The 22905-nt window shown below is 41.0% G+C and overlaps 1 protein-coding gene and 1 pseudogene across 2 annotated transcripts in view; both read right to left on the reverse strand.

Annotated features, from left to right (window-relative positions):
- Positions 1–2136, reverse strand: part of LOC114637272 — a 20719-nt pseudogene extending 18583 nt beyond the window's left edge.
- Positions 1–11510, reverse strand: part of LOC114637291 (CD209 antigen-like protein C) — a 17709-nt gene extending 6199 nt beyond the window's left edge. The window contains exons 1-6 of one of the 2 annotated variants that reach the window (XM_028785519.1): positions 11407–11510; positions 10749–10838; positions 10356–10427; positions 9579–9730; positions 8355–8461; positions 6783–6943 (exon numbers count right to left, since the gene is read on the reverse strand). In XM_028785519.1, the coding sequence (XP_028641352.1) occupies positions 6802–6943; positions 8355–8461; positions 9579–9730; positions 10356–10427; positions 10749–10838; positions 11407–11455 (612 nt within the window). In that variant the 5' untranslated portion in view covers positions 11456–11510 and the 3' untranslated portion in view covers positions 6783–6801. Of the gene's footprint in view, positions 1–6232; positions 6944–8354; positions 8462–9578; positions 9731–10355; positions 10428–10748; positions 10839–11406 lie in introns of those variants that run through there. The other variant, XM_028785518.1, reaches the window with a different exon arrangement.
- Between the last annotated feature and the right edge of the window lie 11395 nt (positions 11511–22905).

Genomic DNA, 22905 nt, shown 5'->3' on the forward strand with positions numbered 1-22905 from the left:
AGAGAGAGAGAGAGAGAGAGAGAGAGAGAGAGAGAGAGAGAGAGAGATTGAGAGAGAGAAGATACTAGGTATGATTTCTTCAGGCTGTGGTATCTGACATTTAGGTGACCAGAAGCTCTCAATTCTTATCACAAATTTTTTTTTAAATTAAGTTATGATTGACATAGAGAGTCACAACTTTTCAGTGTGCACAGAATAAGATCCTGTGAAAAGCTCAGCCACAGATAGGGCATCATTAATACAAGTACTCCCAGGAGTTGATGTATCATCATGGGAGTGGGGCAGAGAGACTGTAAGAGCCATAGGTAGTTGAAGACTTCTGCTACCGTGCTTTCTGAACCCCACAGTTCTGTTGTTTATATGGACTCTCAGTTTTGTGATCATAGTTCAAACCTGTACAAACTCAAGCTAGACAAATTCCCAACACAGATAGAGAATGAGCACAGGAAGCCCCAACTCTAGCTGAGTAACAGCAGGAGAAGGCTGCTGTGGGAGGAAGGGAGGATCCAGTAGATGCTCTTACATCCATGTACACAGAGAACCCTAAGTGTATTCAGTGGATTATAAAAATGAACAGATATGAAGTTTGGAGGGAAAAGAGGTAGAAAAGAGTAGAGGAAGTGGAAGACAGAAAGAAGGTAATGGACTTGGTCAAAACATTTTATTCCTGTGTAAAATTCTCAAATAATAAAATTTAAAGATAGGGCAGACCATGATCTAACTAACATGCATTGGGTTTCCAGGAACATTCTGTCCAAGTCCAAAAATCTTATTTGAATTTATCTCATTTGAAGATAAGGAATCCAGGAAACTATAACTACAAAGGTAAATGGAGACAGACCACATCTTTGAAACAATTCCTTTCTCCCACACAGAAGTCTTGAGAGGATGCTTGGCTAGTTCCTAGAAGGCATGTAAGACCACAGTCCCAGCTTCAGAATCATCTCCACCCACATGCAGGGAGGCTAGAGCAGGAAGCTCTAGCATTACAGTTTCCTCACCTTTGACAAGGATAGCAGTGAGGAGAGCAGCCAAGAGCACAATGGAGATGAGCTGCAGCATAGTGATGAAACGCTCACAGTCCTGACACCCTGAGGAAAGAAAGTTGAGTGGTCCAGCTGCCCAAGGTTCCTACCACACTCTAAACCAGGGATAGCCTAGTGTCTTCTTTCTAAACACAGGATTACAGATGCTCAGTCATCATTCTCCCACTGCTTAGGTTGTTCTGTCCATAATCCACAGCACATGAGCATCAGAAGTCTGTTTCCAGCTTCAGCTGTCTCAGGACTCTGCATTTTAATCCTCCAGTATTCAACTCTCTGGAACCCAATAATGCAGATCCTCAGTCCCTACTACCCCATGATACAGAAGTTCAGTTCCAAGATTCCCTGTCCATAGCAGGAGACTTCAGACCCCAGCTCTACTTCTTTAAGTCTCAGGCATTCTGTATCTACCCTTCCCCCAAAGAACTGAGGATTCCTGTTCCCCAGTATGAACCTCACCTAGTTCATGCTCCACTTAATAGATCTCACTTCTCCAACACAGTAAGGCATACTCATTTTTCACCTCTTTAAGACCCAGGAATCATGTTTTCACACTTCTCCTCTATAGGAGCAAGGAAGACAATCCCTGGTCTTCCCTTCCTCAGGAAACAAGTCTCTAGAGACCATCAGCTCCACTTTCACATGTCCTAGGATTCCAGGCTTACAAAATCAATGTTTTTAAGACCCCAGACTCTGTCACCTCTTTAGTTCCCAGGAGGCACATCCTCAAGCATTTATCTTTGTAAGACCCAACATTCCAACTTCACATCCTCCATTCCCTAGACATAAGAATCATACCAGGTCCCAAGGATGCAATACCATAGTTTCTCTGCCTCCAGGACTGAGAACTACCTCTTTTGTTGTCTCTTTAGTACTTTCTAAACCTTTGTATGCTAATTCTTAAAGCCATGACCAGATTGAAGTCCAAAGTTTCTTAGAAAGGCTACCACCCCTGTTCACAATCTCCTCCAGTGAATGGTTAGAGCATCAAGCAGAAGACTCAGACCTGAACTATCCCTTTTCACTAATTCCTGAGCTCAACCTCACCCAAAGAGTGCAGATGGTTCTCCCTCTCTCGGTTGAAGACTCTCATGATCACTGCTGTCCACAAGTGTGCAGAATTCTGGTAACAGCAGTTTTTCTTTGCCACAACCTTTTCTCACTCTTCAAACCTATTCTCAACCAGGAAGAGAAAAAGAGAAGTGGTGACTGTCACCACATGAGCTACAGGAATGACGATTAGGATTAACCATAGATGGTATGGATTAATTCTAGGGTTTTCAGGGAGCGACGGGAAAGTTTAAAAGTCCAGAGCATTGGTCCATTCTTAGCTGAACAATCTCTTTGATGTCTTTAACAGAAACTATCTGAATTCAGCTAAAATATTCCCAGAATCTACACCAAGTTCTTTATATTCTACTACAGAGATATCTGCTCATTCATGTTCATTCCTGTAGTACTCATAATAGCCCAGAATTAGAAGGACCTGAAGTGTCTATTGACTAATGAAATAATAATGATGTTTTTGCACCTTTCCTATTATTATTTATTATTATTATTCCTATTGAATTTTATTTTTATTTTAATGTCTTTGATGTGATTGTGGAAGCCTATGTATAATTACAGACTTGAAAAGTGGAGACAGTGCCTGCCTAGAGCAAGTTGACTGGAAAGCCTAGACAACTTGGTGAGTTCTGGGTTTGACTGAGAGACCCTGACTCAAGGAGTAAATGGAAGAACACTGAAGGATGACCCTCATTATCAACCTCACCCTCCATATGGATGTGCACACATGCATAGCTAAATATGTTTAATTTTGTTAAGTTAATTTTGAAGATATTCTGTTACAGCAACAGGAAGTTAGGTGACACCTAGGACACTACTTCTTTCTCATCTCTTTAGAATGGCATCCCATTGGATAAACATTTCCTTCAATTCACCTATTTTTTTTTTTTAAAGAGAGCTCTTGGGGCTGCTTGTCAAGACTCTGACATGGGCCTAGGACAGGGAAATGGACTGCTTTGCAGAAATATGATATTATTTATTCTGATGGGTGTAAGTTTGTGTTCTCACTGTTGCTCAGCTCAGGCCACCGGCTCAGGCAGGCCAGAAGCACCACCCCTGTCACCCATGAGAAGCCAGTTTCTTGCAGGCCCATTTATCAATTGTTGATCTTAGAGCCTCAGCCAATGGAGTTCTGTTCAGGAAGTTGACTCCTGTACCAATGAGTTGAAGGCTATTTCTCACTTTCTGTTTTATTAGATTCAGTATATTCAGAGTTAAGTTAAGATCTTTGATCCACTTGGACTAGAGTTTTGTTTGGGTTTCATTCTCCAACAGTAGACCCACAGCCAAATATCAGGTGTTTCCAAGAGAGTCTAGTGGAAGAGTAAGGGATAGAAGTGAGCAAATGGAAGGGGTCAAGGATACCATAGAAAAACAGAGAATCACCATAACCTGTGCTTATAGGTCCTAATAGAGTCTGAATCAACAGCCAAGGAACTTTCATGGGAATAACCTAGGTCCTCTGCATACATGCTAGAGATGTATATCTTGGTCTTCTTTTGGGACTCCTAAGTGTGTGTGTGTGTGTGTGTGTGTGTGTGTGTGTGTATGTGTGTATGTATGTGTGTGGTGTCTCTGACTCTTTTACCTGCTTTTGGATCCCTTTTGTTTTTTATTGGATTGCCTTGTCTAGCCTCAATATGAGGAGAGGTGTCTAGTATTACTGCAACTTGATATGCCGTGTTTGGTTAATATCCTTAGGGAGTGTACCCTTTTCTGAAGGAAAATATTGTAGGAAGGCATGGTGGTGGGTAGGATTAGAAGTAATAGCCTGGGAAATATGGACAAAGAAAATCGACTTCTGTAATTCACATTGTGATTCAAAGAGAGCCAAAGTATTTGAAAGACGAAACAAAAAGGCTCCCAGGAATTTTATTCATAATGTGACAGATTGAAATAACTCAATGGGCTTAAATGGTTAAGAGGCTCACTCTGAAATAATATGTCTTTATACCTTCAGAGGCTAAAACATCTTCTGACTTTCTCTCTCTCTCTCTCACTTTCCTTCCTTCCCTTTTTCCTCACCTTTTTCTCTTCCTCCCTTCCTATTTGTGTGTGTGTGTGTGTGTGTGTGTGTGTGTGACTGAATGAGTTCATGAGCATGACATGCATGCCTTCAGAGATCAGAGAAGGATATTACATCTCCTAGAACTAGAGTTAAAGGTTATTATGGTTGAACTCAAATAAGGATACTCTATTACCTTCTCTTCTGCACCTCTCAGGTGTGGTGTCTCCTCTCCTTCCCAGGCATGGTGCCAACTCTCCTCCTCCATTCTCTTGCCCAGGAATCCTAAAAGACTTGTCTATGTCTCCCTGTCCAACCATTGGTCACCACAATCTTACTTATCAATCAAAACAACTAGGGGCAGGGTCTCTCATTCTCATTGTTGGACACTGTAAACAGGTTTTTGGGAAACCTAATTAGCATGAGAATAGAAGCAGCTACAGGTTATTGTGGACCACCAAATGTGGCTGCATGGAACTGAACCTAGGTCTGGTTCAAGAACAATAAGCTCTCTTAACCACTGTGCCATCTCTCAATTCCCTAGTGGCTTTCTTTTGTAACTGTTAATTAATTTCTTTCCTAAATAATTTCATAAATGTATAAAGTATGCATTACACACTCATCCTTACCATCCTCAATCTTTCTACCATCTCTGTCCACTCTCGTAAATTTTTATGATGCCCATATCTGTTTATTTTGTTTGTGATCTGCTTGATTTAACCAGGGTTGTGGGACTTCGTAAGGGTACCTTAGTTTTTGGCCTGGAACCCCGAGACTCCAAGGGAGAAATGGCAGGCATTTCGCCACATCACCATTACCCAGGGTCCTGACAAGCAGTCTAGTCTCCATGGACCTACATTGTTCAGTCACGTAGACTAGACCATTACAGTCCCTCTCAAAGTGCACATGTAGAGGGAATGACTACAGGCCTCAGGCCCTAGAGAGATTTACATACTAATGAAGGCTCAAGGATGGAGCCAATTAAACATTTTTTCTCAGACACTCCCCCTTTGTCCCTCCCTATTGAACTCAGGTCTGCCCTGAGTTTCAGTGGGTACATCCAGATCTCTGTGTCATCCGCCATGAAAATAAACCCTATTGGAACCAAGAACTTCCTCATGCCATTGGAGTCTTCCATCACCAAAGCTCCCAGCCTCTGGAACCTTAGACTTTCTCCTGTTTGTGGGACCCGCCATGTGGAATGTCTCTGAGACACCACCGCCACAGGTTTTTTTTTCCACACAGGGTCACTAGAATTTCCGAGGGACTCTTGCTCTCTATTGGAACACTGTGGACTCTGTAGTTGGTACACAACTAGAGACAATGATTTTCCTCTCTCAGAATCTATTAATAGTTTTTGAGGGGTAGTAGGTATGGCCCTATTAGCACCTGCCCATTACTGTACTGATAACCACATGTCTTGCATAGGTCCAGTACAGCTACCTTCTATTGTGAATTAATGATTGAAGTACCTGTATGGAATTTTTGCAGCCCTTGACTGTGCCTTCTGTCTTCTATGTACCCTTTACCCTCTTCTGTAATGTTGCATAAGACTTTGAGTGGGGAAATGTGTCTATGTCTTGGTTAGTGCTAAGCCTACAATTATCACTTATTCTCAGAATCTTGGATGGCCTTGAGACTGTGTATTCCACTGCTATCCAACGTAAGAACATTTTCTTAATGTCCTCCATAGTATGTTCATATACATTCCCTGTATATGGAATTCCCTGTGAATACTGGAAGTGGATGGTGGGTTTAATTTTATGAAAAATAATGTGTCTGTTTAAAGAAAATTATAGTAACTTGGTACAGTGGCCAGAATAAACTTCAATTCTCTATTTAGGAGGATAAAGCAGACAAATGCTGTAGTTAAAAGTGTTTCATTCAGGAGATAGGCTTACTGCTCATGCTCTCTTTGTACCTCTTTCTTCTATTAATAAAAACATTTGGATACGTGAGTTCCCTAACAAGAACCTCAGATAGTGATAGTCCTGCCTATTCCAGAAATCCAAATGGTCACTATACCTGATTCCTTTGTATCAACTTCACTTCTTATGCATTAGATTTGATTGAAATACTTTTCTGTTGCTATAATAAAATAACTAGACAGAAAGCAGCATAGGGATGAAACAGTTTATTTTAGCTTATGGTACCAAAGAGATAAGAGTTCTTTGTGGCGGTAGAGTCATACCAACAAGAGGGGATGGAAAAACATGGTGACAGGAGCAGGAAGTTGGCTGGCCATATTTTCAATCACACACAGGAGGAAGAGTGAGAACAGCAAGTTTGGTGATACTATAAACTCCAAAGCCCAACCCTTAAATGTACTTTCTCTAGCAATGTTCCATCTTCTAAAGGTTGCATAGCCCCCTTCAAGTAGCACCACCTACTGGGGACTAAGTATTGACATATGCTAACTTACGGAGGACATTTCTACTCAAAGCTCCAGAAATAATAAGGAATTCAGAAATTGATCCAGGAAGAAAGATGAAAACATGGGGAAAAAAACCCAACCTCAACCCAAAGTAAGTACACAGGAGAGGGCAGAAGTGTCTGGAAAAATAGAATTCAGATCTACGTTTGAGACCCAAGTACCCATAGAAAGACAGAAGGAACTGAAATGAACATACTTAAAGTTCAACTAGATGATAAATGGGCCTGTTTGTAGTCTATGAAGATGAACAGATTTCACTTAGGGCAAGGTGATGCAGGCTTCTTGCAGATCCAGAATGATTCAGATGAACACTTGATATCATTCCATCCATCATTTGAAAATATTGCACAATCTTCATTGCCTTTGTTGTTGGGTTCCCCTGCAGACCAATAGTTCCTGAAATCGAAAACCCCAAAGAATTGGAGCTGCTTTCCCAGCCCTATCATGTCAAACTTCTCTAACTTCTGGCAATGGGATCTTTTCTTATCTGTCCCATGTGCATATGGAGGTCATACTTCACTCAGATCCTGATAGCATGCTTAATTTATTTCTGTGAGAAACCAATATTCTATAATACAGAATTCAAGAGACTCCAACTGTGAAATTGAGGCAGCATTATCTTAGGTTTTGCAGAATCAAGTGGTAGCCTGGACAAATGTTCTTTGACCAGCATGTTAAACAGATGCCTGAATGCACACATGTACATGTCCATGCTTATGAACACCTATATGGTACAGATTTATATAAACCCATATTGATGTTTCTCTCTCTGTTTCTTCCTGTCACTGTCTTTTTTTTTTGTCTTTTTTCTCTCTCTGTCTCTGCCTCTCTGCCGCCCTGCACCCTCCCCTCTCTCACACACACACAGTATAAATACAGTGAAATGTGTCTGAAGGGATGGCATAGAAGTTAAAAACCCTTGCTCCTTTTCCACATAACCTAAGCTCGTTTTCCAGAACTCATGTAAGAGCACTCAGTACAGCCTGTAACTTCAGCTCTAGAGCTAGGATAACAGATGTTTGCTATGTGGGTGCTGTAAATCTAAACTCAGTCTTTATGCTTGCATGCTAGGCACTTTACTGAATAAACCAGTGAACCAGCTCACTAGCCTGAACCTAATGTTTTTAAAGAAAGGGTCTTTGCTGAACATGAAGTTAACCAATGAAGCTGAAGTAGCTGGCCAGTAGCCTTTAGGGATGATCTTGTCTTTGCCTCCTCGGCATACAGGCCTGTGACACCATGCTCAGCAGCAGTACTACAGGTGTATGTCACCATATCCAGATTTTTTTAAAATGTGTTTTTCTGTTTGGAAGCTGAACTCAGATCTTCATTCTTGTATGATAAACACTTTCCCAGGAAGTCATCTTCCAGGCCCCACAATGCTCTGATAACATCTTGTTTAATTTTTGTCTTATGACCAACCTTCAACTTCCTCTCAAGTAACTCTGATGGCGTTATGAGATACCAGCTTTTTTTTTTTTTAACTGGGTTCTGGGGATCAAATTCAGTTTCTTACAAAGCCAACACTTCACTGGCTAAAGTATTTCCCTCCCCAACTATTTAACACACTATATTTAAACAACCCAAACAAACTGCAAATTGATATTGCCACTCTGATTATAGAATTTAAAAGTCCTAAACCATCCTATCTGAGCATGGATATGAAGACGGACTCCTGCCCCAGTGACTGTCATGGACACTTAAGCCTAAGGCAGTTAGGGAGTGGCAAAGAACTTGGAGGACAGCTCAAGTCAGAGTTTCACAACCCCATCCCACTCTCTGTGATGTTCCCTGTTCCCAGGGTTACCTGGACAAAGGTGAGCCATCTACCCACTGCCACATGCCTTCCTGCTTCAGGTCTGAGAGAGCCATCCAGGCGTCTCCTTTATCCTTAGAAATCGAACTCAGGAATGTCTGGAAAGGAAAGAGAGAATTCAGTAGGGTTTTGACCTTATTTCCTATATCTTCCACCTAGTGAGTCCCCAGTTTTATTCTTATATCTGAGAGGAGCCCCTGACACGTGCTCCAGTGTCTGAGTCCCTTTTACATCTGTATCCTGTGGCCAAATGAGGTCTGACTTACAGAGTGTCCACACATGAAGTCTCCACACATGTTCCTGGAAGTGTTGCCAGTATCTGTGATGAGCATGCCCACACAAACGTACCTATGAGCTTTAATGTGCCAGAGCCAGATGGTTCAGGGTGGCTAGCAGTGCCCAGGATCTTTTTAGCTCTGCATCAAGCGATATCCCATTAGCAACACAGTGACATAATTTACACCAGAGAAAGTGATTAAAAGTATACGCTTCAATGTTTTTCCCTTACCAGAATTTTTTTTTATCTTTTTGATAGCATGCTAGCTGGGGTAATGTGATAGTTTTAAATGTCAACTTGACAGAACTGAGAATCACATAGGAGATAGGCTTCCTGGCACACCTACAAGGTGTTATCTATATTAAGTGATGTGAGAAGAGCCATTTTACCTGTGGGCAGAATCATTCCCTGAGCACAGGCCCTCAGGATTGGAAAATGGAGAAAGTGGGCTGAGCACCAGTGTTCATCACATTCTGCCACTGTGAATGCCATGCGGATGGCCCTCTCAAGCTCCTGTGGCTGTGACTTCCTGGTCAGGTTTGATGGTAACCCAGAGCAGTGGGCAAAGAAAGCATCTTTTCTCTTAAATTGCTTTTAAACATTTTAATTTATTATTGTGTTATGTGTATGTGTTTCTGTGTGGGTAGGTTCACATGTGAGTGCAGGTACCATAGAGGCCAGAAGAAGGCATCAGATCCTTTGGAGCTAGAGTTACAGTAACACGGATGACTTTATGAGTTTTCTGAAGCATTCATGCATGTTCAGAACTTGGTGCATCTACTTAGTGAGTGCTAGGGGTCCCCTCATTCTCATGTTGCCGAAACCCTCATTCCAAATGGAGTAAGCATTGCTTAACCAGAAACACTTTCTGGCCAACTATTGCCTTCAGACTCTATGATCATGCCCTGTCCCAGGATAAAGAACCCCATGAGGCATACCTGTTCTTCATCACTCTCAACAATGACTAGATGAGCCTCCACTTCCTGGCAAGCAGTGATAGAATCATTCCAGTTACGCTGAGACTTGGAGAAGTAATAACATTTTCTATGGAAGAATGTCCATTCCCAGGGGCAAGGACGGCAAAGGCTGTCTATTGGGGAAGGTGGATCAGTATAGATGCATACTTGGATGCCCATGATCTTAGGATTTCTCAAGCCCTCCAGACTTAGGACCCTCCCTCACTTGACGCTGCATCCTGGGGGAAACAGGCACTTAAGAGATCAAACCAGAGACCAAGAGTGTATCTTTACTACTGTGTGCATGGCCACTGTGAAAATTGAATGCCTACTGTGTGCACATCCCCATGACTCCTGGGAATACTGAGTGCCTACTTTGTGTGTCACCCCTGAGACCATAAGATGATACCCTGGTTGTTGTCCTGTGTTCCTATTAATTTGTTTACTTATCATGTGTGCATGCATGCATTTGTGTGTGTGAAGGTGTATACCTGGACTAATCTGGATGGCCAGTGAGTCTCGGGGACCCATCTGTCTGGATTTCTAAAATGCTGGGATTAAATACATTCATCCCCATGCATTTAAAAATGTAGGTTCTGTGACTCAAACTCAGATTCTGTATGGTAAGCACTTTACCAAGTGAGACATCAAGTCCCCACAGGAGTGGAAACTAAGGTCTGGAGAGGGTCAATATCTCAAGCATAGTGCCTTCAGAAGGAGACCTTTTCAGTTCCTAACGCCTGATTTCTGCTCACTTACCCACTCCAGTCTCCAGTTGCATCAGTTGCTTGTAGATTTTCTCATTCTCTGAGGAGCTGTGGCCCTTCAAACCTGCATGAAAAATCCAGAAACTATAATTGTAAAATACTCACTGTGTGTCATAGCCTGCTCTGGATCCTTGCAGCAGAAATATTCTCTAATAACATTTAAAGAGAAAAAAAAAAACAAATAGTGATGGCTGTACTACTACAAGAAATGGACATGGACCTTGTCCCTACTCTTACCCTCTTATGCTCCAGAGTGGGCACTCGCTCCCCTAGAGGCTATAGTATGGCCCATTTTCATTATTTCCTCCTAATCCCCTAAACATGGCCCAGATCCAGCTCTCACAGAAAGCCAGCCCAGAGGTGCAAAACCCCATTTCTGCCTGACCTTGAACAAGAACAGCCACAAGAAGCCCAGCCAGGAGCACAATGGAGAACAGATGCAACACCACAAGGCCATGGCTGTACCTCAGACACCCTGTGGGAGAGAGGGGTATTTCACAATAAGGCTGTCAATCACCTCTTTCCCCAGAAAACAGTAATTCATGTTCCAGCCTCAATTTATCTAGTGCTATGGAAACCAGTGTCCAGTCTCTAGGACTGAGCCTTTAGGTTCCAGAGGAACCCAGAGAAATGTCTAGTTCTCGAGGATACAAGACTCCTGACCCAGGCTTGTCTCCAAAGCAACTCAAAATACACACACACACACACACAATACTGTGTGTGGAGGCCAGTGGTGAATGTGTGTGTATGTGTATGTATCTATGCATGTATGTATGTATGTATGTATGTATGTATGTATGTATGTATGTATGCATACATGTATAACTGCGTGCGGAGGCCAGCAATGAGCTCTGTGTGTGTGTGTGTATGTGTGTGTGTGTACATGCACATATACAGGTGCACATGAGAGCGTGTTTGTGATGTATGTTTAAGTTTGTGTTTATGTGTGCATGCATACATAACTGTGTGTGGAGGCCATAGGTGAACACGCTGAAATCTGGAGCTACCTCCCACCAAACCACCAAGCTCCTTTCCTGCCTTACCTAGGGGGCCTAGTGGCTGCTTCTTATTCGCTTCCATAGAGACAATCATCACTGGTGCTGTCCTTCAATGCTGGAACCTGCTGGCAACACCAGATTTTGCTTTCTTTACTCTGAATCTGAACTCATAAAGAGAAAAAGGGGAAGTGAGTATCAGTGCCGGAAGAGGCTAGAAGGAGGCATTGAGCATCTGACACAGTATGACATTTGTCAGACCTTCCATGAAGTTAAGGGGCTGTTGAGGTGTGTTAGTTAATTCTTTCACTGCTGTGACCAAATATCTGACAACAAGAAACAAGACAGGGATTTTGGGGGGTTTTGCTCATAGCTTGAGGATATAGTCCATTCTGTTTTGGAAGTTAGAGAGACCAGAGCTTGAGGAAGCTGTGCACATTTTAACCACCTAGAATTGCCTCCCCCATATTTACTTTCACAGACAAACATGTCCAGACGTTTGTTTCTCAGATGATCTAAATTCCTACAAAGTTAATATTTAGGACTAGCCATCTCAGAAGGTTTAGGGTGAGCAGCCAAAAGAATTGGTCACTTGTGGTTGGTAAAACTGTGGGCATGTGGTGAGCAAAACCAATAACCTGCCCATGAGGCTTCTTCATTACACTTCCTGCACTAAAGAGGGAGGCAACTATCTATGTCAACACTCTCCACAAAACACTGTATCCAAGGTTTTCTGCTTTCGTTTACTTCACTCATAATAATTTTCAATGACTGACAGAGCTGAAGTCATCATTCTGTTTATTTAGCACCTGCAATCATTAGTCACTTTGCATGAGTGTGTCCAAATGCAGGTGTGTGTGTACATGGTGGTACATCAAGTGTTTGTATGTGTGCATACAGGTATATGTCTCTGTGAGCCTGTGTGTGTATGTGTGCATGTGCATGCTTGCACACATGAAACAGGTGACATCTGTGTGTGTTTGTATGCTGGTGAATGTCTTTGGGTGCCAGCTGCCATGCTAGGTATACTTCTCTCCCTCAGGGTGCAGGAGGCTGGACTAGGGGGAGAGAAGCTTATCCTGGTGCCGGTGGGTGCAGGCAAGATATTGGTAGGTGGTATGTGGGTAAATCACACACACACACACACACACAAACACACACGAACAGCTTCAGATAACTAATTTGGTTTATTGAGGGGAGAAAGATGTATTTATGTCCCTAGGGAAGTTGCCAGTCTCTGGGGCAAAGTTTGTGTGGCTCTGTACAATTAGCCAGGACATGGGCATTGGAAGACTCTTCATTTGCATGCTAAGGGACTATAGGGCCCAGGGAGAGAACCCTATAAAGTCAAACAAGGAGTGGAGTGTGATAACTGTACAGGCAGTAAATTCTTACTAGGCTTAATGGTGGGAGAGCTGGCTTTCTGGATCCAGATTGGGAATAGGAGAGGTATCCAACTCCTGCCATCCTGTCTTTGAGGTTTCTGGGATTGAAGCTGTCTCAACCCTTCCTCTGTGCCCCTTGGCCATTACAGTCCCACAGATGTATGAGTACGTATACATGCAAATGTTTGTATTAACCTGTGTATATAGATGTCTGCATATATTCAGGTGCACCTATGTGTACATGTTGGTGCATATGTGTGTGTGCATGTAGGTACATATATGTATGAATGTTCAAGTGTAGGTGAGTACATATGTGCATGCATGTGCATATGTGTATGTGCCTGCATATTTGTGTGAATACAAGTGCATACACAAATAGATGTGTTGTTGAAACTCTATCCTACCTTTGACTATTTAGTTTTCAGATAAATGGCACACACATCCTTTATATTTACAATAAGCCTTAATCAGCACAGAAACTGGGCAGATATATATACCCTATGCTATTATTTCTATTTTCCAGCCAGTAATCCCATATATAGTTTGCCATGATTCGTCTGGGCTGCTCCAATTAGTCAACCAAGATGGCCATTATTTTATGACTCACCTAAACCATGGAAGCTTTCTTCTTCCTCCACCTTCCTTCTCCCTCTTATGGTTCTCCTCTGATCCCAAGTACAGAAACCTTAAACCCTGCTTATGTCTATTCACCAATGAGAAATAAATAACTTGGGGGTAAGATCACATAATGTCACTTGTGTCCATAGTCTATGTGTGGACTCTCCTGTCTCTGTGACAACCAAACCTTGGGGACCTCAATTTAGCATTACAATACATAGCAAGAGACAAAACCCCAACATAGATGTTTAAAAAAAAAGCCTCACTTCTCAGACCTGACTCTCCACTCTACCCTCGAACTCTAGCACAGTAACCCTAGAGAATTCTGTAAATCAGGAAATGAAGACAATCACAGTGTCCTAAAACAGCATTCAAGGGCCTTCCGAAACCTCTCTTGACCTGAGTTTCAAAGAAGCTGTGTGGTTCTAGTAAACAGTGAAAGCCCAGAACTCCATATTAATGCCACCCATTTCTTGGTTTATAAACTGCCACAGAAAAATAAAGAAATGTTGGACATTTTGGTGAATCAACTGACAAATGTGTCAGTCACTTGAAACAGAAGCTAATGCATGTTGTGGGTATCTATAGTTCTGGTATCTAAATGGCACTATCCTAATGTAACCATCCTCAGGAGAATGAACATATTCAAAGAAACACATATGCCCACTCTTGGATGTCAAACTATTGGACCAATGGAACCTGTGGAGCAGTGGACCATGACACGAGACAGAAAACTTGGTAAAGTTGAATGGATTCAGGAATCCTAACAATTCTCATAATTGAGAATGGTAGGCATTTATATTAATGATACTCCCTACCAGTTTTCTGTCCTGGAAACTTGACCACAACACCCTATTGAGAGGACTGTTACAGTCAGTTACATAGACACAGCACCTAAAGTCCTTGCACATGCAAATGAGGCATCCCTAACATCTCAGAGCAAGCCAATAGAAAACATCTGCCTTTAGATCCAAGCCCACCCCCAAATGTATTTAAGGTCGTATCCACAAGATATAAAGTGCTCGAGTTATTTTACTAGAGATAGTAAAAGATCTATCTGAGAGTGCTTGTCTTATTGAGGTACAACACTCTGCAAGGCTATAGCTCGCATGTGGATGCGGGTCCTGTTGGGCCCACCTTGATTCAGGTCACACCTTGATTGAGAGTGCTTAACTCTAGTCTAGTTACAACTGAGCCTTGTGTTACATCTCTCAAGATGGATGTGAGTGGAGATGGATTCACTGCCTCTCATTGTTTCTTGTCAGAGGCCAGCTCTGGAGACCTGGTTCTCTCTTGAAGGTAGTAGGGGATGGGGGATAGCATTGGTGAGAGCAAGACTTGGCTTTGGGAGAAATTAGGGTTGCTTTCTATAATAATGTATACCTATCTTGACTAAGTTACTCTCAGGCCAGAAACTGCAGACCTCTGGACCTACTGACACTTTTTGCTAGCAGTGGGCGGGGTGGAGGGGGCCTAAGTGGGGTAGTTGGGGGATTAGGTAAAATATTTATTGCTAGTACTCCCTTCTCTGGCCAGGCAGCCTGAAGTCCCTTACTAACATGGCTGGTTAACTATTTGTAAACCAGAAATGAAGGAGTCACTCACACAGAAAACACACACACCGGATGAAGCAGAAAATAGCTACATCACATTTTCATTATTTATTTAGCTTTTTATAGCTTTTAGACACAGTCATACACAGACATTCTAGCTAGGCCTAGCCATCTGTCTCATCAGCTCCACAAGTGTTCATGCATGCTTGCATACATACACATATATCTTCATACGCGTATATACACAAACAGACATATACATTTGGATGGATGGATGGATGGATGGATGGATGGATAGATGGATGGATGGATGGGGCAGAGCCCCTCAAGCCAACAACCTTATTTATTTTCCTTGGTCTTTTTAATACCTTCTTAGACAACAGTTCTTAGAAAATTACCTCAGGGATAAATGTTACACAAAATGAGTTACAGAAGGATGCTGATATTAAGTTTAAAGCAGTGTTTCATTTTATGTGCTCATTATAGGTTCAAAGCAACAGTTTTTACAGGATCTTCCTTTATCATACTGCATACCTGTGGCTTTAGTTTTCTCTGTAAATGTTTTTCCTTGAACACAAATTTGATCCAATTATATTTTGCCTTTTAGTGCTTATGAAAGCTCATTTTATTTCTCATTATGCAACCATTATCTACTGTATGAGGGATGGGCACATTCTATTCTTGATTCTAATTTTATTACTTCTTTCTAGGAAATTAACTAAGACAATCTCTTAAAACTCTTATTCTAAAATTATTTGAATAAATCAGGAATTCGATAGAATCGTTAATTAATCTACACATCGTTAATTCATGAAAGTTCATCTTTATGATGATCTGCAAGAAATCTGATCAGTAGCATGGACTGTTATATTAATTTAATAATGACAGGAAAGGAACTTCAAAAAGAAATTCTGAGATGAAGTCTTTTTGGGACCTTACTTCATACAGCTCACACATCTAAGACAATGCCAAAGCAATTCACCACCTCCAAGAAGGCCACATGCTAGTCTTAATCCATCCTACATGGCTCCTAACAGTTCCTCTTCCCAATATAGCCATGTTCAATACATCTCTTTTTCTGCTTTTCACTAGTAATAGTCTTGAATTGCACTGTTAACAACAGTGGCTGAGCCTGTTGTTGGGAGCCTGTTAGGGACCAAGCTCTCAACCTAAATCTAGCAACATTAGTGGGAACTTTGCAGCATAATTTTGTTGGTGAAAAGTTTCTTTCCAGGCTCTTGTGTTATCTGCAATGTCAACTGAAACTGCAATGGAGGACTGTCTCCAGAGCTTTAGAATCCTATTCACCAGCAGAACCATTTCTATATGAGTGCTGCTAGACTTTACAAACCTTTTCCCCCCAAAACTGCAAGGAAAACCTCACCTGATTCTGTTTGGCCACCACTTAAGGCAACTCAAAGAATAAATATCAGTTTGTGCCTCTAGGTTTCTACCTTGAATTCCTTCCCTGACTTCCCTGGGTGACAATTATAAGCTTTAAGCTAAGTTAAGCCCTTCTTCCCTGAGTTTTTTAGTCACAGTGTTTTATCACTGTAACAGAAGCCCAAACTGTGATATCAGGTACTCTAGTTTATATCAACCTGATAAAAACTAACCAGTGTGTGAACTAGCATTTAACTTTTAGAGAAATAGTGAGTTTGATTGAGAAGTTACTGGGCCTGACTTAGTAGATGACAGTGGGCTGTTATGTTCAAGGATGCTCAAGCAGAAGAAAGGATAAACTCAGAATCTTAATGACAAATGTTTCTTTCATCATTAACATCCCGGCTGATGCCAAACACAGAAAGGTAAGACACCCAGCCTTGTAGACTGAGGATCTACTGGGTTGTTTGATTCTCTAGTATGAGATGGCTAGTATTGGGCAACTAAACCCCTACCATATTAGCCTATCAAAAAAACCATTCTGTTGATTCTGTTCCTCTAGAAAGGCCTGATGAATGTATTCTTTATTCTGGATCCCTGTGAGAGCATAGCATGTTGTCTGTCTTGATATTCTGCTTTACCAAAGCCCTGAAGAAATGGTCCCAAGTGATCATGGACTGAACATCTGAAAACCCTGAGCCTAAATATGTTTTATTTTGTTAAGTTAATTTTGAAGGTATTCTGTCACAGGAACAGGAAGTTAGGTGACACCTAGGACACTACTTCCTTCTTATTTCTATAGAATGATTTCCCCTTGGATAAACATTTCCGTCAAATCACCTCTTTTTAAAAAAAATTGTTAATTTCTTTTTTATTGGATATTTTATTTATTCATATTTTAGATTTCTTCCCTTTTCCCCATTTCCCCTCACTAAAAACTCCCTATCCATCCCTCTACTCCTTTTTGCTTATATACCATTTTAATTACATGCATATATTAAGGTCAGTTCTAGGTTGAGGAACTAGCAATACAATAGACACAAATAGTCAAGGAACAAGCAAGACAATAAACACAAATAGTCAAAGAACAAGCAAGGAAATAAACAAAATTCCTTGAACACTCCAGTGATCACTGTTTCTAAGGGCTTATCAGGATGACTAAAATATCTGAGCCAACTTTCCTATCTTAGCCCAAAGTCATTTTTATGTCTGAAGCCTACTTCCTTGTTCTACCCTCTTATTTAGATTCCTGCTGAAGTTACTTCTTTGTTGCAGCCTAAGATTTAGATTCCTACCTGAAATTACTTCTTTGTTCTAGCCTAATGTCAGATTCCTGCCTGAAGTCCACTTCCTTGTCCTTGCCCAATGTCATATTCCTGCCAAGCTGCCCATTTCCCTGTCCTGGCCTATGTCAGATTCTGGACAAACAGCCCATAAAGCTCTCTGACTCTCCCCCCTTTTTATTTCACAAACAAAAGTGAGCCTATCTTAGGTTCTTCTGCCCAGAATGCCTACCTTATCTTCCACAGATTACCAAAAGCATTGCACTTAAGTCTTATGTTGATAAGTCTCTGTGCAGACTAACCTGTTCTTGACTTGCCAGCCTGTTAATTTAATAACTCTGTCTGGGAGTCTATTTTCAGTTAAAGCCATGTACTTTGGTAGCCAACATGTTGATGTTGTTAAAGACAAGCTTTAACATGGTGGGCAGGAATAAAAGTATTCCCAGGACAAAAAGTGCTATTATGATCAAGCTATATATGCCATTCTTGAAGCTTGAACAAAACAGAAATACTGACCTCAGGCCATGGGTAATTTTATCAGCATTATCTGTGGCATCAATGCTCAGCAGAGCAGCATTCTTTACATTCATAAGTTCACTATGCAAAGTTAAAACATCCAGAGAGGTGTTAGAATTATGCCAAATACAGTACAAGTATCTTTAAACTTTTTCCTAATTATAATGACTACCACTGTAAATTTCAGAACTAACATGAATTCAGTGGTATTTGGCATGACACACAAGATGGTTCCTTACTCTGAAACTCTCAACCTACTTCCAATAATTTGAATAGATTAAAGAACCTCAATCCATTGTTCAAAATGCCTATCTAAATCCTCTTGTATATTCAACACATTGGTAACATTTTCGCTAAATGGTTAACAAAAGTAGCTGTCTTAACTTCTTATGTCAAAGGAATTGCAGAAGCAGTGGTTCTAGCAATTAATGTAATTAAAGTTGTTATACCAGTAATTATCAAGCCCACAACCCTCTTGCTTTGGTTTAAAGCCTGACTCACTTCTTCCAGTACTTGCAAGCTTTTTTCAGAATACCAAGGTTCTGTGATACTCAGAGAAATAAAAGAAAAGCTGGCTGATAGACCTTCGTAACTGACATGCCAGTTTTCAACACACTAACACAATTAGAAAGTATACAATCAATACAACATACATTAAATACTGTAGAGGAAACAAAAGTAATTTTAACTTGACAATTAAGAGCCTTGACACATGTACTACAACTTGTTTGAAATCCAGATCCTGTCCCAACTTTATCTCTTGCTAACAGAACATCATAGAGAACTGCAGCTAACTTCCAAATATGTCTCTGAAAATGTCCAGATCCCACCTTCCAAATGAAGACTATTATTTCCAATATTGGATTGATTTCTAGACCAGTACATGATTGAGTCTGAATAACTGGTCATGTTTAAGGAAAATACAAAAGTCATTATAACTTCCCTTTTTGATTCTCTGTCCAACAAGGTCTAAAAACTTGAGGCAAGGCAACTTATCTCATCAGGGGTATAGGTAAGCAAAGGTGGACATATATAGCTTGATCATACTAGCACTTTTTGTCCTGGAATACTTTTATTCCTTACCACTGTGGTAAAGCTTGTCTTTAACAACATCAACATGATGGCTGCCAAAGTACATGGCTTCAAACTGGAAATGGACTCCCAGACAGAGTTATTAACAGGCCGGAAAGCCAATGACAGGTAAGATTCTGCACAGAGCCTTATCATCCTAAGACAGAAGTGCATTGCTTTTGGTAATGCATATTTTCATGATGGATAAGGAAGGCATTCTAGGCAGAACAACCTAAGACAGGCTCAGTCTTGTCTATGAAATAAAAAAGGGGGAGAGTCAGAGAGCGTTTGGGGCTGCTTGTCAAGAATCTGACATGGGCCAGGACAGGGAAATGGACTGCTTTGCAGGAATATGATCTTAGATATTCTGATGGGTGTATGTTTGTAATCTTAGAGTTGTGATTTGCATTTCCCTGATGAGTAAGTACTTTAAGTACTTCTAGACCATTAGAGATTCCTCTCTTGAGAATTCTTTGTTTAGGTCTGTATCATTTTTTTTTCAATTGGGTTACTTGGTTTGTTTATGTCTACATTCTTGAGTTCTTAATATATATCAGATATTAGTCCTCGGCCTGATGGAGGGTTGGTGAAGTGCTTTTTCCATTCTATATGTGACTGTTTTGTCCTGTTGATAAAGTGCTTTGATTTACAGGTTTTGGTTTGTTTATGTCTACCTTCTTGAGCTCTTAATATATTTTGGATATTAGTCCTCTGCCTGATGGAGGGTTGTTGAAGACATTTTCCCATTCTATATGTGACTGTTTTGTCCTGTTGATGAAGACCTTTGACTTACAGGTTTTCAGTTACATGAGGTCCCATTTACTAATTTTTTTATCTTACTGCCTGAGCTACTGGTGTTCTGTTCAGGAATTTGTTTTCTGTGCCAGTGAGTTCAAGGCAGCTCTCTACTTGCTCTTCTTTTAGATTTACCTTCTGATTTTGTTCTTGTTGTTATTTGTTTATTTTTTAGCTTTTTTATTCATTTTTATACATAAATTTTACTTATTCAGTTTATGTCCTGCTTACTACCCCCCTCTTTTGTCACTCTCTCCCAAAATCCTTCCCCTCATATCCCTCTTCTTCTACTCTCCACACACTGGGTATCCCCTCACCCTGGCATGTCATATTTCTGTGAGCCTAGGCAATTGTTCTCCCACTGAAGCCAACAAGGCAGCCCAGCTTGAATAACATATTCCACATACAGGAAATAGTTTTTGGGATAGCTCCTGCTATTATTGTTTAGGACCACATGAAGACCAAGGTGCATATCTGTTAATGTTAATATTTTAAAACAGCAGCACCCAATCTATTGTGTGGGGGCACCATCTTCCCAACTAGGCAAGGCCTGAGGCCATGAGCAACCATGTGTTCTCAATGTTGCTTGGCTCAGGCCACCGGCTCTGCAGGCCAGATGCACTGGCCCTGCCACCCGTGAGACCTCAGTTTCTTGCAGTCCCATTTATCAATTGTTGACCATAGAGCCTCAGCCAATGGTGTTCTATCTAATGAGTTGAAGGCTATTTCTCACTTTCTGTTCTATAAGATTGAGTATATTCAGTGTTAAGTTGAGATCTTTGATCCACTTGGACTAGAGTTTTGTGTGGGTTTCTTTCTCTAACAGTAGATGGAGACAAATGCTGAGACGCATAGCCAAACATAAGGTGTTTCCCAGGGAGTCTTGTAGAAGAGTGGGGGATAGAAGTGAGCAAATGGAAGAGGTCAAGGACACCACAGGAAAAAAACAGAAAAACAGAGAATCAACTTAACCAGTGCTTATAGGTCCTCATAGAGTCTGAATCAACAACCAAGGGACTTTCATGGGACTAACCTAGGTCTTCTGCATACATGCTAGAGTTGTATATCTTGGTCTTCTTGTGGGACTCCTAAGTCTGTGTGTGTGTCTCTGTGTGTGTGTGTGTGTGTGTGTGTGTGTGTTGTCTCTGACTCTTTTACCTGCATTTGGGTTCCTTTTTTTCTTTTGCTGGATTGCTTTGTCTAACCTCAATATGAGGAGAGGTATCTAGTCTTACTGCAACTTGATATGCCATGTTTGGTTAATATCCTTAGGGAGTATACCGTTTTCTGAAGTAAAATATTGTAGGAAGGCATGTATGGTGAATAGGATTAGAAGTAGTAGCCTGGGAATTATGGACAAAGAAAATCGGTTTCTGTACTTCACATTGTGAACCAGAGAGCCAAGGTATTTGAAAGAGGAAACAAAAAGGCTCTCAGGAATTTTATTTGTAATGTCACAGATTGAAATAATTCAAGGAGATTAAATGGTTAAGAGACTTACTCTCAAATAATATCTCTTTACACCTTCAGAGGCTAAAGCATCTTATGACTTTCTCTCTCCCTCCTTCCTTCCTTCTCTGCTTCCTCACATTTTTCTCTTCCTCCCTTCCTATTTGTGTGTGTGTGTGTGTGTGTGTGTGTGTGTGTATGACTGAATGAGTTTATGAGCATGACATGCATGTCTTCAGAGATCAGAAGAGGGTATTACATCGCCTAGAACTAGAGATAAATGTTATTATAGTTGAACCCAATTAAGGATACTGTATTATCTTCTCTTCTTCACCTCTCAGGTGTGGTTTCTCCTCTCCTTCCCAGGCATAGTGACTATCTCTCCTTCATCCTTGCCCAGGAATCCTAAAAGTCTTGCCTCTGTCTCCCTGTCCAACCATTGGCTGCCACAATCTTACTTACCAATCAAAACAACTGGGGGCAGGGTCTCTCAGTCTTATATGCTGGACACTGCAAGCAGGTTTTTGAAAAACACCTAATTATCATGAGAATATAAGCAGCTACAGGTTATTGTAGACCACCCAATGTGGGTGCATGGAACTGAACCTAGGTCTTCTTCAAGAACAATAAGCACTCAACCACTGTGCCATCTCTCAATTCCCTAGAGGCTTTCTTTTGTAACTGTTAATTGATTTTTTACCTAAACAATTTCATACATGTATAAAGTAGGCATTAACCACTCCCATCTTAACCATCCTCCATCTTTCTACCATCTCTGTCCACTCTCATAAATTTTTCTCATGCCCATATCTGTTTATTTTGTTTGTGATCTGCATGATTTAACGAGGGTCTCTTGTGTTACTGTAGGACTCTTGCTCTCTATTGGAACACTGTGGACTCTGTAGTTGGTACACAACTAGAGACAATAATTTCCCTCTCTCAGAATCTATTAATAGTTTTCAGGGGTAGTAGGTACGGCCCTATTAGCACCTGCCCATTACTGTACTGATGATCACACATCTTGCATGGGTCCAATAAAGGTACCTTCTGTTGTGAGTTAATGATTGCAGTAGCTGTATGGAATTTTTGAAGCCCTTGACTATGCTTTCTGCTTTTTTGCACCCTTTACCCTTTTCTGTAATGTTGCATAAGACTTTGAGGGGGGGAAATGTGTCTATGTCTTGGTTAGTGCTAAGCCTACAATTATCACTTATTCTCAGAATCTTGGGTGGCCTTGAATCTGTGTATTCACCTGCTATCCAATGTAAGAATACTTTCTAATGTCCTCCATAGTATGTTCATAGACATTCCCTGTGTGAATACTGGAAGTGGATGGCTGGTTTAATTTTAAGAAAAATAATGTGTATGCTTAAAGAAAATTATCGTAACTTGGTACGATGGCTAGAATAAACTTCAATTCTCTGATTAGGAGGATAAAGAAGACAAATGCTGTAGTTAAAAATGTTTCATTCAGGAGATAGGCTTACTGCTCAT

Source organism: Grammomys surdaster, unplaced genomic scaffold (genome assembly GCF_004785775.1).
Source record: "Grammomys surdaster isolate TR1022 unplaced genomic scaffold, NIH_TR_1.0 125243, whole genome shotgun sequence".
Taxonomy (NCBI): domain Eukaryota; kingdom Metazoa; phylum Chordata; class Mammalia; order Rodentia; family Muridae; genus Grammomys; species Grammomys surdaster.